At 46.0% G+C, this 14,874-nt stretch overlaps 1 protein-coding gene across 1 annotated transcript in view; it reads right to left on the bottom strand.

Moving 5' to 3' along the window:
• SLC25A15 (solute carrier family 25 member 15) overlaps positions 1-14,607 on the bottom strand; it is a 31,019-nt gene extending 16,412 nt beyond the window's left edge. Inside the window, exons 1-3 of the mRNA XM_061171256.1 lie at positions 14,445-14,607; positions 11,437-11,561; positions 8,150-8,408 (exon numbers count right to left, since the gene is read on the bottom strand). Coding sequence (XP_061027239.1) covers positions 8,150-8,408; positions 11,437-11,491 — 314 coding nt within the window. The 5' untranslated portion in view covers positions 11,492-11,561; positions 14,445-14,607. The remainder of the gene's footprint in view (positions 1-8,149; positions 8,409-11,436; positions 11,562-14,444) is intronic.
• Between the last annotated feature and the right edge of the window lie 267 nt (positions 14,608-14,874).

The following is a 14,874-nucleotide window of genomic DNA, read 5'->3' on the forward strand; positions in this document are numbered from 1 at the left end:
AATAAGGAAACACAGGCCTTAAATGACACATTAGACCAGATGGACTGAATTGGTATTTGTAGAACATTCCATCAGAAAGCAGCAGAATACACATTCTTCTCAAGTGCACATGGAACATTCTCCAGGATAGATCACATGCTAGGCCACAGAGCAAGCCTTGGTAAATTTAAGAAAACTGAAATAATATCAAGCATCTTTTCCAACCACAACACTATGAGATTGGAAATCAATCACAGGAAAAAAACCGTAAAAAACACAAACACGTGGAGGCTAAACAGTGTTACTAAACAACCAATGGATCACTGAAGAAATCAAAGAGGAAATTAAAAAATACCTAGACACAAATGACAACAGAAACACTACAATCCAAAACCTATGGGATGCAGCAAAAGCAGTTCTAAGAGGGAAGTTTATAGCAATACAATCTTACCTCAGGAAACAAAAAGAAAAATCTCAAATAAACAACCTAACCTTACACCTAAAGCAATTAGAGAAGGAAGAACAAAATAAACCCAAAGTTAGCAGAAGGAAAGTAATCATAAAGATCAGATCAGAAATAAATGAAAAAGAAATGAAGGAAACACTAGCAAGGATCAATAAAACTAAAAGCTTTTTTTTAAGTAGATAAACAAAATTCATAAACCTTTAGCCAGATTCATCAAGAAAAAAAAGGGAGAGCTAAAATCAATAAAACTAGAAATGAAAAAAGTTATAACCGACACCACAGAAATACAAAGGATCCTAAGAGACTACTACAAGCAACTATATGACAATAAAATGGACAACCTAGAAGAAATGGACAAATTCTTAGAAAGGTACAACCTTCTAAGACTGAACCAGGAAGAAATAGAAAATATGAACAGACCAATCACAACTAATGAAATTGAAACTGTGATTAAAAAACTCCCAACAAACAAAAGTCCAGGACCAGATGGCTTCACAGGCGAATTCTATCAAACATTTAGAGAAGAGTTAATGTCTATCCTTCTGAAACTATTCCAAAAAATTTCAGAGGAAGGAACACTCCCAAACTCATTCTATGAGGCCACCATCACCCTGATACCAAAACCAGACAAAGATATAACAAAAAAGGAAAATTACAGGCCAATATCACTGATGAACACAGACGCAAAAATCCTCAACAAAATACTAGCAAACGGAATCCAACAATACATTAAAAGGGTCGTACACCATGATCAAGTGGGATTTATCCTAGGGATGCAAGGATTCTTCAATATCCACAGATCAATCAGTGTGATAGACCACATTAACAAACTGAAGAATAAAAACGATATGATCATCAATAGATTCAGGAAAAGCTTTTGACAAAATTCAACACCCATTTATGATAAAAACTCTCCAGAAAGTGGGCACAGAGGGAACTTAGCTCAACATAATAAAGGCCATATAGGACAAACCCACAGTTAACATCATTCTCAACAGTGAAAAGCTGAAAGCATTTCCTCTAAGGTGAGGAATGAGACAAGGATGTCCACTCTGGCCACTTTTATTCAACATAGTTTTGGAAGTCCTAGCCATGGCAATCAAAGAAGAAAAAGAAATAAAAGGAATTGAAATTGGAATAGAAGTAAAACCACCGCTGTCTGCAGATGGCATGATACTATACATAGAAAATTCTGAACATGCTACCAGAAAACTACTAGAACTCATCAATGAATTCGGTAAAGTTGCAGGATACAAAATTACTACTCAGAAATCTCTTGCATTCCTATATACTAACAACGAAAGATCAAAAAGAGAAATTAAGGAAACAATCCCATTTACCATCACATCAAAAAGAATAAAATACCTAGGAATAAACTTACCTGAGTAGGCAGAAAACCTGTACTCTGAAAACTATAAGACACTGATGAAAGAAATCAAAGATGACATAAACAGGGGAATTCCCCAGCAGTCCAGTGTTTAGGACTCCATGCTTTCACTGTGGAGGGCCTGGGTTCAATACCTTGTTGGGGAACTAAGATCCCACAAGCCGTGTGGCACGGTCACCAAAAAAAAAAAAAAAAAAAAAAAAAAACCATGCTCTTGGATTGGAAGAACCAATATTGTCAAAATGACATACTACCCAAGGCAATCTACAGATTCAATGCAGTCCCTATCAAACTACCAATGGCATTTTTCACAGAACTGGAACAAAAAATTTTTTCATTTGTCTGGAAACACAAAAGACCTCAAATAGCCAAAGCAATCCTGAGAAAGAAAAATGGAGCAGGAGGAATCAGCCTCCCTGACTTCAGACTATACTACAAAGCTACAGTAAGCAAAACAGTATGGTACTGGCACAAAAACAGAAATATAGATCAATGGAACAGGATAGAAAGCCCAGAAATAAACCCACACACCTATGCTCCGTTAATCCATGACAAAGGAGGCAAGAATAAACAATGGAGAAAAGAAAGGCTCTTCAATAAGTGGTGCTGGGAAAAGTGGACAACTACATGTGAAAGAATGAAATTAGAACATTCTCTAACACCATACACAAAAATAAACTCAAAATGGATTAAAGACCTAAATGTAAGGCCGAATACCATAAAACTCTTAGAGGGGACTTCCGCGGTGGTCCAGTGGTAAAAAATCCACCTTACAATGCAGGAGACGTGGGTTTGACCCCTGGTCAGGGAACTAAGATCCCACATGCCATGGGGCAGCTAAGCCCGCACGCCACAACTACTGAGCTTGTGTGCCTCAACTAGAACCTGTGTGCCACAAACTACAGAGCCCACATGCTCTGGAGCCTGCGTGCCACAACTAGAGAAGAGAAAACCTGCACACCACAACTAGAGAGAAGCCTGCGCACCACCAGGTAGAGCCCTTACACTGCAACGAGAGATCCCACGTGCCGCAACTAAGACCCAACACAGCCAAAAATAAAATAAATAATAAATAAATCTTTAAAAAATAATAAAACTCTTAGATGAAAACATAGGCAGAACACTCTGACATAAATCACAGCAATATCTTTTTGGATCTATTCCTGGAGTAATGAAAATAAAAACAAAAATAAACAGATGGGACCTAATTAAACTTAAAAGCTCTTGCACAGCAAAGGAAACCATAAACAAAACAAAAAGACAACCTACAAATGGGAGAAAATATTTGTAAATGAAGTGACTGACAAGGATTAATCTCCAAAATATACAAACACCTCATGCAGCTCTATATCAAAAAAACGACCCAATAAAAAAATGGACAGAAGATCTAGACATTTCTCCAAAGAATACATACAGATGGCCAAAAAGCACATGAAAAGATGCTTAACATCACTAATTACTAAAGAAATGCAAATCAAAACTAAAATGAGGTATCACCTCACACCAGCCATAATGGCCATCACCAAAAAGCTTACAAACAATAAATGCTGGAGAGGGTGTGGAGAAAAGGGAACCCTCCTACACTGTCGGTGGGAATGTAAATTGATACAGCCACTATGGAGAACAGTATGGAGGTTCCTTAAAAAACTAAAAACAGAACTACCATATGATCCAGCAATCCCACTCCTGGGCATATATCCAGAGAAAACCAAGTCAGAAAGATACATGCACCCCGATGTCCACAGCAGTACTATTTACAAAAGCCAAGACATGGAAGCAACCTAAATATCCATCGACAGAGGAATGGATAAAGAAGATGTGGTACATATATACAATGGAATATTACTCAGCCATAAAAAAAGAATGAAATCATGCCATTTGCAGCAACACAGAGGGACCTAGAGATTATCATACTAAGTGAAGTAAGTCAGACGAAGACAAATATCATATGATATCACTTATATGTGGAATCTTAAAAAAAATGATAAAATGAACTTATTTACAAAACAGAAACAGACTCACAGACTTTGAGAACAAACTTATAGTTTCCAAAGGGGAAACATGGTGAGGGGGGGATAAATCAGGAGTTTGGGATTAACATATATAACATATATATAATATAGATAATCAACAAGGATGTACTGAATAGCACAGGGAACTCTACTCAATATTCTTTAATAACCTATATGGGAAAAGAATCTGAAAAAGAATGGATATATGTATAACTGAATCACTTAGCTGTACACCTGAAACACAACATTGTAAATCAACTATATTCCAATATAAAATAAAAAATTTTTAAATGTGTTTAAAAAAAGTGTTTTGAAACCATAAAAAAGTTGCAATGAACTAATAGTTATAGAAACTGAGGTCAAATATTACTACAGGCAAACCTTGTTTTATTGCACTTCGCTTTATTACTTTGAAGATACTGCATTTAAAAATTTTTTTTTTCTTTTTATTTTTTTTAACACCTTTATTGGAGTATAATTGCTTTACAATGGTGTGTTAGTTTCTGCTTTATAACAAAGTTGAAGGTTTGTGGCAACCCTGAGTTGTCAGAGGATGGTTAGCATTTTTTAGCAATGAAGTATTTTTAAATTAAGGTAGGTACATTCTTTTTGAGACATAACACTATTGCACAGACTACAGTATAGTGTGAACATAGCTTTATATGCACTGGGAAACCAAAAAATTTGCAAGATGGTCCGGAACCGAACCTCAAATATTTGACGTGTGCCTGCATAAAGCCAAGGGCTGCCTACCATCCCGGTCCCGATTTCCTATCCCTGGTGGTCTGGCCTTGGTGCCTGAGGTGGATGTGAAGTGGGTGCCCAGGGCTGAGCCGGCCTGTTACACACCCGGGTCTCAGAAGAGCTGGCTTGGAGCAGGCTTTCTTTCAGGAGGAAGACACTGCCTGCAGTGTGGCCTTCCTTTCGATTTTAAAGAATGATACCTCAGACAGTCACCAGGAGAGCCAGCTCCACAACTGTACCGGCACACAGCTTTCTAGGGGTGGGAAGTGCCCAACGCCATCCCCTCCATCCTTCCCCCTTCACTCCTACTTAAATTGTTTGTCAAAACCAAAGCTTAAAGGGTTTGTCTCTTGGCCAGTCTGCAGATCCATACTTGGCCTCCCTCCGGGACTCTCTGTCAACCTGCTGACAGGCCGTAGTCAATCAGGGTCATTGACCAGGGTTTGCCAATCTTGCTGGAACAAAGGTGGCATCGATAAATGCAGACGGCTGTTTCATCCAAGAGGCAGTAACGCCTGAACGAACCCCAAGCATGCTGATTCAGGGCAACACAGGGCCGAGTCAGATCTGCAGTGGACTTTGGCTTTCTAATAAATACTTTCACCTACCAGTGCATGAGATGAGGGACATGGGCCCCAGGCTGTGCCTACAGTAGAAACGTTTAGAACTGGATCTCAAATGGCAGTTGGCGTAGGATGGGATTTTGTAAGATTCAACTGTTTTGTCACCCACTCAACAAACGTGTTCCTAAACACTCCTGCTGTGTCAGACCCCATCCAGCCAAAGGTGAAAAGAGAGCACTACTCAGGGCGTGTTCAAACCGAGAATATTTACTGTATCACTGCAGAAATTCATAACAGGTGATCACAAGCAGTTCTTTCCTTTCCCTGCTTCTGTGTAATTATTAATCTTTTCTCTAGACCTGACCCCTACAAAGTACTCCAGAGCCCCGCCTGTGGTCTTGTGGGAAGAATGCTGGATTGGGGGTGCAGAAGACACGGGCTGGAGTCCGGCTCTGTCACTTATTAACCCAGTGATCTTCAGTGCATCAGTATCTGTACCAGAGTTTCCCCATCTGTAAAACGGATACCATCACCTGCCTGGATCCTCGCGCAGGACCATGGTGAGGGCTAAGAAAGCATGACATGCATGTCAGAGCTTCGTAAGCTCTCAGGCAGCATTTGCTCACTGGTAATGAGCCACCACTGTTCTGCAGGATGAAAAAGCTGCAGCCCCCCTCCTGTCCCCCAAGTTCAAAAAAGACGAGGGTGCTGGGTTAGGCCGAGTGAAAGAGGAAGCTTTCTTCACTGCAGGACCTGCTCCAGAATCTCCTGTGGTTGCTCCATTTCCCTGTCCTTCTCCAAGGATGCTGAAGGAGACCTAAACTCCAGGTCTCCTCAGCTAGAAAGTCTCTCGCTCCAGTGGAAACAGCTACAGTCACTGCAGTGTCCTTCCTGTCTCTACCACGGGACACCACATTCTCCTGGTTATCTTCTGCTTATTTCTTTACATCCTCTTTTTCCTGACCCCTCCCTGCTGGAGGGTCCTAGGATCTGTGCTCAGTCCTATAAACACTGTCTCCCCTGGGGGATTTCATCCAGTCCCAAGCCTTTAAAAAAACAAGTTCCATCTATCAAGATGGGATGCCTGCTATAAACGGGCACATCTCCAGGCACCCCAAAGAAGACTTCTGTACAAAAGGAACCTACTTTAGCCATGTGGGACCTGTATTTGCAATAGGGTCTTGAATTCCCACCAAAACAACAGGCAAGACTGCCCTCTGCAACCACGAAGCTGATAACAATTTTAAATGATTTAAAATAAATCAATGGGGACTTCCCTGATGGCACAGTGGTTAAGAATCCATCCGCCAATGCAGGGGACACGGGTTCGAGCCCTGGTTGGGGAAGATCCCACATGCCAAGGAGCAACTAAGCCCATGTGCCACAACTACTGAACCTGTACACTAGAGCCCGCGAGCCACAACTACTGAGCCCGCGTGCTACAACTACTGAAGCCCACGTGCCTAGAGCCTGTGCTCCGCAACAAGAGAAGCCACCACAATGAGAAGCCTGCGCACCGCAACGAAGAGTAGCCCCCGCTCGACTCAACTAGAGAAAGCCCGCGCACAGCAACGAAGACCCAACGCAGCCAAAAATAAATAAATATTTTTTTTTAAAAAAGAGTGAAAACTTATAAAATAAATCAATGTTCAAAGGAGCAAAGGCTAAACATCCCAGTGGTTTCCGAATTCCTTTTAGTCTCGGTATAATAAATACCCAAGGGATGACCAAGTACACACCCAAGTCTGATGTTTGGGGCAGACTCGACCAATGAAACAGTAGGTTCACCTGCATCTTCTCAGATGCTCTGACCCTTCCTAAAATTCCAAGTTCTTCCTCAAACCTATTTGGCTCTTCCAATATTCTGCATTCTGCTGATGACGTGGAACCCAAAACTCGGGTCACAAGTTGCATCTATGGTTTAAGTTCTCCACTTCTGCCCAGAGAAGTGGCACCAACAGCAGCATTTGAAAAGCATCTTCCCCAAATATCATATGATATCACTTATATGTGGAATTTAATTTTTTAAAATGGCACAAGTGAACTTATTTACAAAACAGACTCACAGATCTCGAAATCAAATTTCGGGTTACCAAAGGGGAAACATGCGGGGAGGAGATAAATTAGGAGATTGGGATGAACATAAACACACTACTATAAATAAAATAGATAACCAACAAGGGCCTACTGTATAGCACAGGGAACTCTACTCAATATTCTGTAATAACCTCTGTGGGAAAAGAATCTGAAAAATAATGGATATATATATATAACTGATTCACTTTGCTGTACACCTGAAACTAACACAACATTGTAAATCAACTATACTCCAATTAAAAAAAGAAAAATAATAATAAAAAAGAAAAATAATTTTTAAAAAAGAAAGAAAAGCATCTTCCCGAAGAATGGAAGGAGGGCTTCCCTGGTGGTGCAGTGGTTGAGAATCTGCCTACTAATGCAGGGAACACGGGTTGGAGCCCTGGTCTGGGAAGATCCCACATGCTGCGGAGCAACTAGGCCCGTGAGCCACAACTATTGAGCCTGTGCATCTGAAGCCTGTGCTCCGCGACAAGAGAGGCCGCGATAGTGAGAGGCCCGCGCACCGCGATGAAGAGTGGCCCCCACTTGCCGCAACTAGAGAAAGCCCTCGCACAGAAACGAAGACCCAACACAACCAAAAATAAATTTAAAAAAAGGAAACAGCCACCACCAAGGGCTTGTCGGCTTAGCCTCTGTGGTGTATTTAAAAAAAAAAAAAAAAAAAAAGAATGGAAGGAACGTGAGGGTGGTTGTTTCTACGCAGTGGATTATGGGCAACTCTCCTTTTGCGTAACACATGTGCGTTTTCCCAGTTTTCTATGATGGTAATATATGACTTCTTAATCAAAGAAAGTAGTTATTGTAAAAAAGGAAATGTTCTTCTCCATAAGGTCTCATAAAAATCTTGACTACACAAATGTTGTTTTTCAAACAAAGAGTCTCAGTGACCTCAACTCACCTCAGCTTCGCCTGCTTTTCCAATCCAACCACTTTCCGTACCACCTGCTGGCAGAATCCGTAGCACATGAAGAGCACGGAGTTCTCGGCGATGTTGGCAATCAGCGCTGGGCTGGTCCCCTTGTAGAAGCCCCGGAAGCCCACCTGGGAGTAGGTCTTCAGGCAGCAGTCGGTGAGGCCCCTGTACAGGTCGGGGAACGTCTGCATCTTCACTTTCATGGTGTCGAAGGGCTGCCCGGTGAGTACACATGCTGTGCCCCCTGCAACCAGGACAAGGGTCCTTGTCCAGCACCAGTCTACAGCCATGTGGTAGAGTGCAGCCTCGAGGACCCATGGAGATGAGGGACAGGCAGCCCACCGCAGGGCTTACCTCTGGGTCACTTCATTTTGACCTCCTCCCCCCCATACCTTCTAGCTCAGTCCAATAAAACTTCTAGGGGGTCCTTCATGTGTCTGGCACCCCGCTCCAGCCCTGAAGGAGCTCACACTCGGTAGAGGAGAGGACGTGTGTTTGACAGTCAAAGCCACCGGATGTGAAGGTGTGACGTGTGTTCAGGAGCATCGGTCAGAGGGACCTGGGCTCAAAGCCTGACTCTGCTGTGAAATCCTGGCTAAGCGATGTGACCTCCGAGCCTCGATTCCCTATCGGGTTAGCGTGAGAATTAGGATAAGGCTCTAACATACTGGCTGCTACGCAACAAGTGGTTAATTTACAGCGGTTAACTGTGTTTGTGTGTGCGTCCACATAAAAGGAAGGGGAAGGGAAGAGTCTGGTGTTAATCACTCTTTTGCCTGATGCCCAGTGGTCCTAATGACTATCACGGAAATAACAGAGGAATAGGCCACAGATAAAGAAAACAAAGAGTCTAATTAGTCCCTGAAGAGCTAAATGTTTGACCCTATGGGAAAACCTCTTATTTGGACTCTACCAATTAATGATTTGTATTCAGACAGGAAATGGATTGAAACTTACCTCTGCTTAGCATAAATCATATATTTATATGCTTTTATACAGTAAAAGTATTGAATTGCATTCAATTACTTCAATAAAAATTCTGAATGTAAGGAAAAGAATGAACTATAAACCCTGTAATATCTCCAGACCCTTAACTGGGTCAGCATTTGGGGAACTGTCTGTCCCTGGTGAATGCTTCTACCTCCCCTTGGACCTGAGACGTCCCCTGCTTGTGTCAGGAAACACAGCCATTGGATGAGGTTATTAAAACCTCAGCAAAATTGAAGAGAAGGCTTACATAAAATATTTCAGAAATGCAATTTCATAACTAAGACATAATACACAGTTACTCCAATGAAGTTGTGGAAAGTAGAGATGGAGGGAGGGCTGTTAAGAATAACTCCCAATTAATTATTGGTAGATGGACATTTCCAAAGAGTCTGAAAACTGATCTCTTAAGCAAGCATAAGTGTGATCTCCATGATCCTATCACCACTGTCCCTTTCTTCTAGGACAGCAATGACACATTTCTGCTTTGTTTTGCCACACTATCCCCAGTTCTGAATTAGTGGAATATAATTTAATAAGATGTTACCATAATTAGAGTTATTCTCTCCCAGGTACTGATGGGCTAGAATAAAGTAAGATCCTACTTATGTCAAAAATAATCATTCCAAAAGAAGAGGTGAATGTCAGAATTTTTAAAGTAGGTTCATAATTTTGACAACCTAGATGCATTTTAGTTCTATCACAACAGATCCTACAGTCTATCTTTGATAGACTGACTGAAGGATATAAAATTCCAAAAGCTGAGCATCCCTCATGGGGTGAGACGCCCTTCTATTGCAGAGACACAAACTGAGCCCAGGCATTCACGGGAGGGTAAGAGGATGCCAATGGCAGGCAAGTGGGTCCACTGTTGCCAAAGTCAGCATCCTCTGCAGTATGGCACTGGGGGAGCGGGGAGTGATGGAGGGGTCGGGGATGGTGCACAGGGCCTGGGGGGCTTGATTCCACGGCAGGGTGAGGGGCTGACCCAAAGGCACTCAGCACCTAAGAGGCCATGGGGCGGAATCCGGGCAGCCCTTAGTTCCCCTGCTCCTTGTGGTCTCTGACCTGGGAGCGCCCTTGCCTGAAGGTCTTATCAGTGTCTGCAGACTTCCTCATGAGCCTACTTTGGCCGATTTCTGGTTCACGGCAAAATACTTCGATCTTCCCTGAACCCATGATTTCCTTTTTACAATTAAGACGACGACAGGGGACTTCCCTGGTGGCGAAGTGATTAAGACTCCACGCTCCCAACGCAGGGAGCCGGGGTTCGATCCCTGGTCCGGGAACTAGATCCCACATACATGCTGCAACTAAGAGTTTGCATGCCACAACTAAGGAGCCCGTGAGCCGCAACTAAGACCCGATGCAACCAAATAAATATTAAAAAAAAAAAAAAAGACGACAACAGGATGAGAGAAGGCGGCTCTGACTGCTCTTGATCTGTTGACCCAGGAGGTCCCACCAGATAAAAGGACAATGGGCAACCCACTCCCCTGGCCTCTTCACTCCAAGGAGCGGTGACCCAGTATAAGAATCGGTGAGGGAGGCAAGGGCAAGCCAGGGTCTTCATCTGGGAAGTACGGGCATTCCTGTGCTCCTCCAGCCCTAGAATCATCCAGGAATCTGGAGAGCCAAGTAACCACCCAGGCACTTCCAAGTCTGTCACTTGCCTCAGGCTGAATAAAGGTGACCTTTCTAAAGAGTGGCCTGCGGTGGCAGGTGCTGCCCAGAGCTCACCGGTGCCTGGTGGGGCCGGAGTCTGCCCCAGCACTCGCCCCGCCCACCACTCCCCGGCCAATCCTGGGGCCTCTCCTTTCAGGGATTTAAGACACAGTCAAAAGTCAGCCTGATTTTCCAAAGACATTCCTAAGGGGATCCTTTCTCTCCCCCAGCAGTAGTAAGGCCAGCAACTGGGATTTCCCTGGAGAGACGGCACAGTGTTATGTTTGCACCCTAAGGCCTCTGAAGACTGCCGGGCTTGGAGCGGAATCCTGCATATCCCAGCCACATGGCAATGCACGAGTGGCTTCAGCTCTGAGCTGTGATGTTTTCCCGCTGTCACCCGGGGACACTCCCACGCCGTACCCTGACTCACAGCTCTAATACAGCGGGAACTACTCTACCTTCTGCTGTGTTTGCAACACAGTATTACACTTCTATTAAGTGGATTCATTCCAGGGTTAAAGCATGTCACTTCTGGAGCTACAAAGGCAATGTCTTCACCACGAGCTCACTTGCAGAAGGTATTTGAGGAACAAAGGACGGGTTTTCTCTGGGATTACCTGCGGCCCCCGCCGTGAGGTCAATGGCAGCTTGGATGGCAGGATTGGATTTCATGTTTGCCCACTCCTCTGCTGGGCTCCGTGAAGGGCAACTCTCAGGAGCTTATGATGGGCACCGCATATCCCTAGGAGGAGGCAAGAGTTCACCATCAGTCGGGCCTCTGCAGCCCCGCTTTCTCTAGGCCTGCTGCCTAGCTACTGGACTTGAACTTCAGGGAACCGGGAAACTGGCTCTACATTGCTCCAAAGGAGGGGGCTCGAGTTGTCAGAGCAGCTCAGAGATCAGCCTCCCCTTCTCCCTGCCCACCACCTCCCCATAAAAAGCACACAGATCAAAAACCTTGCTCACGTATCACTGCTACAGCCACAGGAAAGGGCACTTCAACCAACCTTTCTGAAACCCTCAAGAAACGAATGCCAAATAAGCAAGCCAACCGGACATCCCAGGCCCCATCAAACCAGTTTTTCAGAGGCCAAAGTTCAATCATCAATCCACTGGGCTCTGTTCCAAATTCAGACAGTGGCCTGAGACCCTAAGAGAAGGTCACAAAACAGTAGCTCTGGAAAGGAATGGGTTAGGAGCTCTGCCAAGTGACACACGCCTGGGTCTGAATGCCTGCTCTGCCACCGGTATGGTGGCCCTTTGGGCCCCTGAAGCTGGAGGTCCCCGTCTATACAAGGTGAATAATAAAACTACGATCATTATAATACGAGGGCAATCACAAATAGCCACATCGGACAAATACGATGATGAACTGTGAACACGCACCAGGAGTTCTTAGAACAACTACAAAGCACAGCACCAAACATTACTATCATCATAGGCCTCCCAGAGCTTCTCAACCATAAACGTGCACACGAATCACCTGGGGACCTTGTTAAAAGGCCGATTCTGATGCGATTGGCTTCAAGTGAGACCAGAAATGCTGCCTGCCTGACGTGTTCCCAGGTGAAGTTGATAATGCCTGGCTAGTAACCATATTTTGAGAAGCAACACCTGGGTCCACTGTGCCCCAAATTTGCTTGATAAGAATCACCTGGGACACTTGTTAAACATTCCAATAACCAGGCTGCTCTCCTGGAAATGTTGATTCAGTAGGTTTGAGCTGGATCCTCAAAGTTTGGGAAAACCAGAGTCTACTCCTCTACCTTTAGACAAAAATCAACCATTGGCAAGGCATGGACTTAATAAACATTGACTAGAAAAGGAGAGGTGCTTCATTAACATAGAATATTAAAATAACCAATACAGAAACCAATTCTGTGTGATTTTCAAACTATGTCACTGACTTACACGCCTGAATAACAAGGAATGCTTTTTATCCATCACACTGAAGACCTGTGTGATCCCAGTCAGGACACCTCTCAGAGGAGGGGGTGGGCGGGCTGGATGACCAATGAATACCAACATCTTCCTAATCATCAGCAGCGGACAATAATTTTAGCCACCAAGAAGTTTTTTAACCACTTGAAGCATGTTGTCAATGACTAGACACCAAGAATCTTTACAAAAAATGTTAAAACCAGCAACAACAAAAGAACACTACTTAATAAAGCAACTAAATTAGACATACAATTAGATGTACAAAACACTGACTTTATGTTACTGATAGGCCTGGAGAGGCAGTACCAATTACTAAGGTTGATAAGACGGTGACCATCCAGTATCTAGAGAAGGATATCAGGGTCCTAACCCAATCTCTTCCTTTTCCAGATGGAAAACTGAGTCCAGAGGAAGACAAGGACTTGTCCAAGGTCATACAACAAGTCCGTGGCAGAGACAGGATTCAACTCAAGTCTTGCCTTTTGGGTCTGTTCCTATCAACCAGAGTATTCCCACCTGGTCAAAAAGAGAAAACAAAACACCCAACCCTGCATTTTAGAGGAAAATGGAGGCAAGTGGGGAAAGGAGTCACAGGGCACATCCAATGCAGCTCATTCCCTTGGGGGTGGACATTTCTTTCTTAGAAGGAAAGAGGCACAGCAGATGGTACCGTGTCATCAATGCGAATTCAACCCTTTTAGGCAAGTCAAACTTAAACACATCAACTTCTACAAATAACTACTTGTAGAATTATTAGAACAGTTAACAGTCCTAACAGATTAACTAACAGATTAACTCAGAAGAGGCATCTGTTTCAAATTACGCGTAGCTTTGGCTTGAAGAAGGCATGGGGCGTGGTGGCAGCCAGACTGATCAACTTGAGTTAATTAAACTGATTCGTGAGCCTTCGGTACCAACTGGAATAGAAAAACGGAGTCCTTTCAGCGTCCCTTTACCCTTCCTTCAAACTACACCGGAGTCTGACTCCAGAAGAAACAAACAGCGCCGACCCATGTATCTTTTTCATTTCTTGGGGAAATTAACTTCTCGTGTGGGAGAATCCGAGGAGGCCGCATTCCCCACTAGGTAACACGAATTGCTCCGGGAAGATTCCAGCTTCAAGGCCGAAGCTGGCGCCCGCCATCCGAGCGCCCAGAGCTGGTGGGGCCCACGGGCGCTGGGATGCAAACAAGTCTCGCCGCTCAGCAGCCGGCTCGGGAGCTCCTGCTCCAGGGCTCGGGATCCCGATCAGCACAAGGGGCAGCTTAGGGAGACGACTTCCAACTTTGTTGTCTTCCCGGCTCTAAACGTTCGCTGGCTCTGCCACAACAACCTGCGAGGGTCTCCCATTCATAAGCGCCTCCGCCCTCCCTGCCCGGCGCGGAGCCGGCGTGACACGACGACCGGGCAAATGAGTGCAACCTTTCCCGGGAGGCGACCACTGCGCGCAGGAGACGGGTGGCCCAGAGTCTCCGGGGAACCCCAGGCAGAGCGCGGGAAGGCGGCGCCCGCGGGTCCCCGGGCACGTGTGCGGCGCGGCGGGCCCGGGACCCCATATTTTCCTCCCCGCCTCCCGGGAGGGTCACGCCGCCCGGGCGCGGAGGCCGGCCGGCCCGCCCGCTCCCGCTCCCTCCTCCCAGCCGGTTCCCTGCAGCCCACGAGCGCCCGGCTGGGCTGCGCTCACCGCCGCGCCGACTGGCCACGTCCTACTCGCGCTCCGTCGCCCGCTCTGGACTCTGGCTCGGCGGCGGGGGCGGCCGCTTAACACCCACGTCGGCTACCGGCCGGCCCTCCGCCCCGCCTCCCGCGCCGGACTGCCGCCGGCGGGCGGCCCCGCGGGCTCAGGAGTGCCCCTTGCGGCCGGGCCGGGCTGCGCTGGGCCGGGGCCGGGGCCGGGGCCGGGGCCGGGACCGGGGCCGGGGCCGGGGCCGGGGCCGGGGCCGGGGCCGGGGCGCCTCCCGCCCGCCCGCCGGGGAAGCGGAAGTCGGCGCGGTGCGGCGGCGCGCTCGGGCCGGGGGGCGCGCCGGGAGCGGGAGGGGCCGGCGGGGCGGGGGGGAGGGCTGGGAACCGCGGCCTCCATGTCGCTTTCCTGCCGCTCGGTTCCCGGAGGCCCT

The sequence above is a fragment of the Eubalaena glacialis genome, chromosome 16 (genome assembly GCF_028564815.1).
Source record: "Eubalaena glacialis isolate mEubGla1 chromosome 16, mEubGla1.1.hap2.+ XY, whole genome shotgun sequence".
NCBI lineage: Eukaryota > Metazoa > Chordata > Mammalia > Artiodactyla > Balaenidae > Eubalaena > Eubalaena glacialis.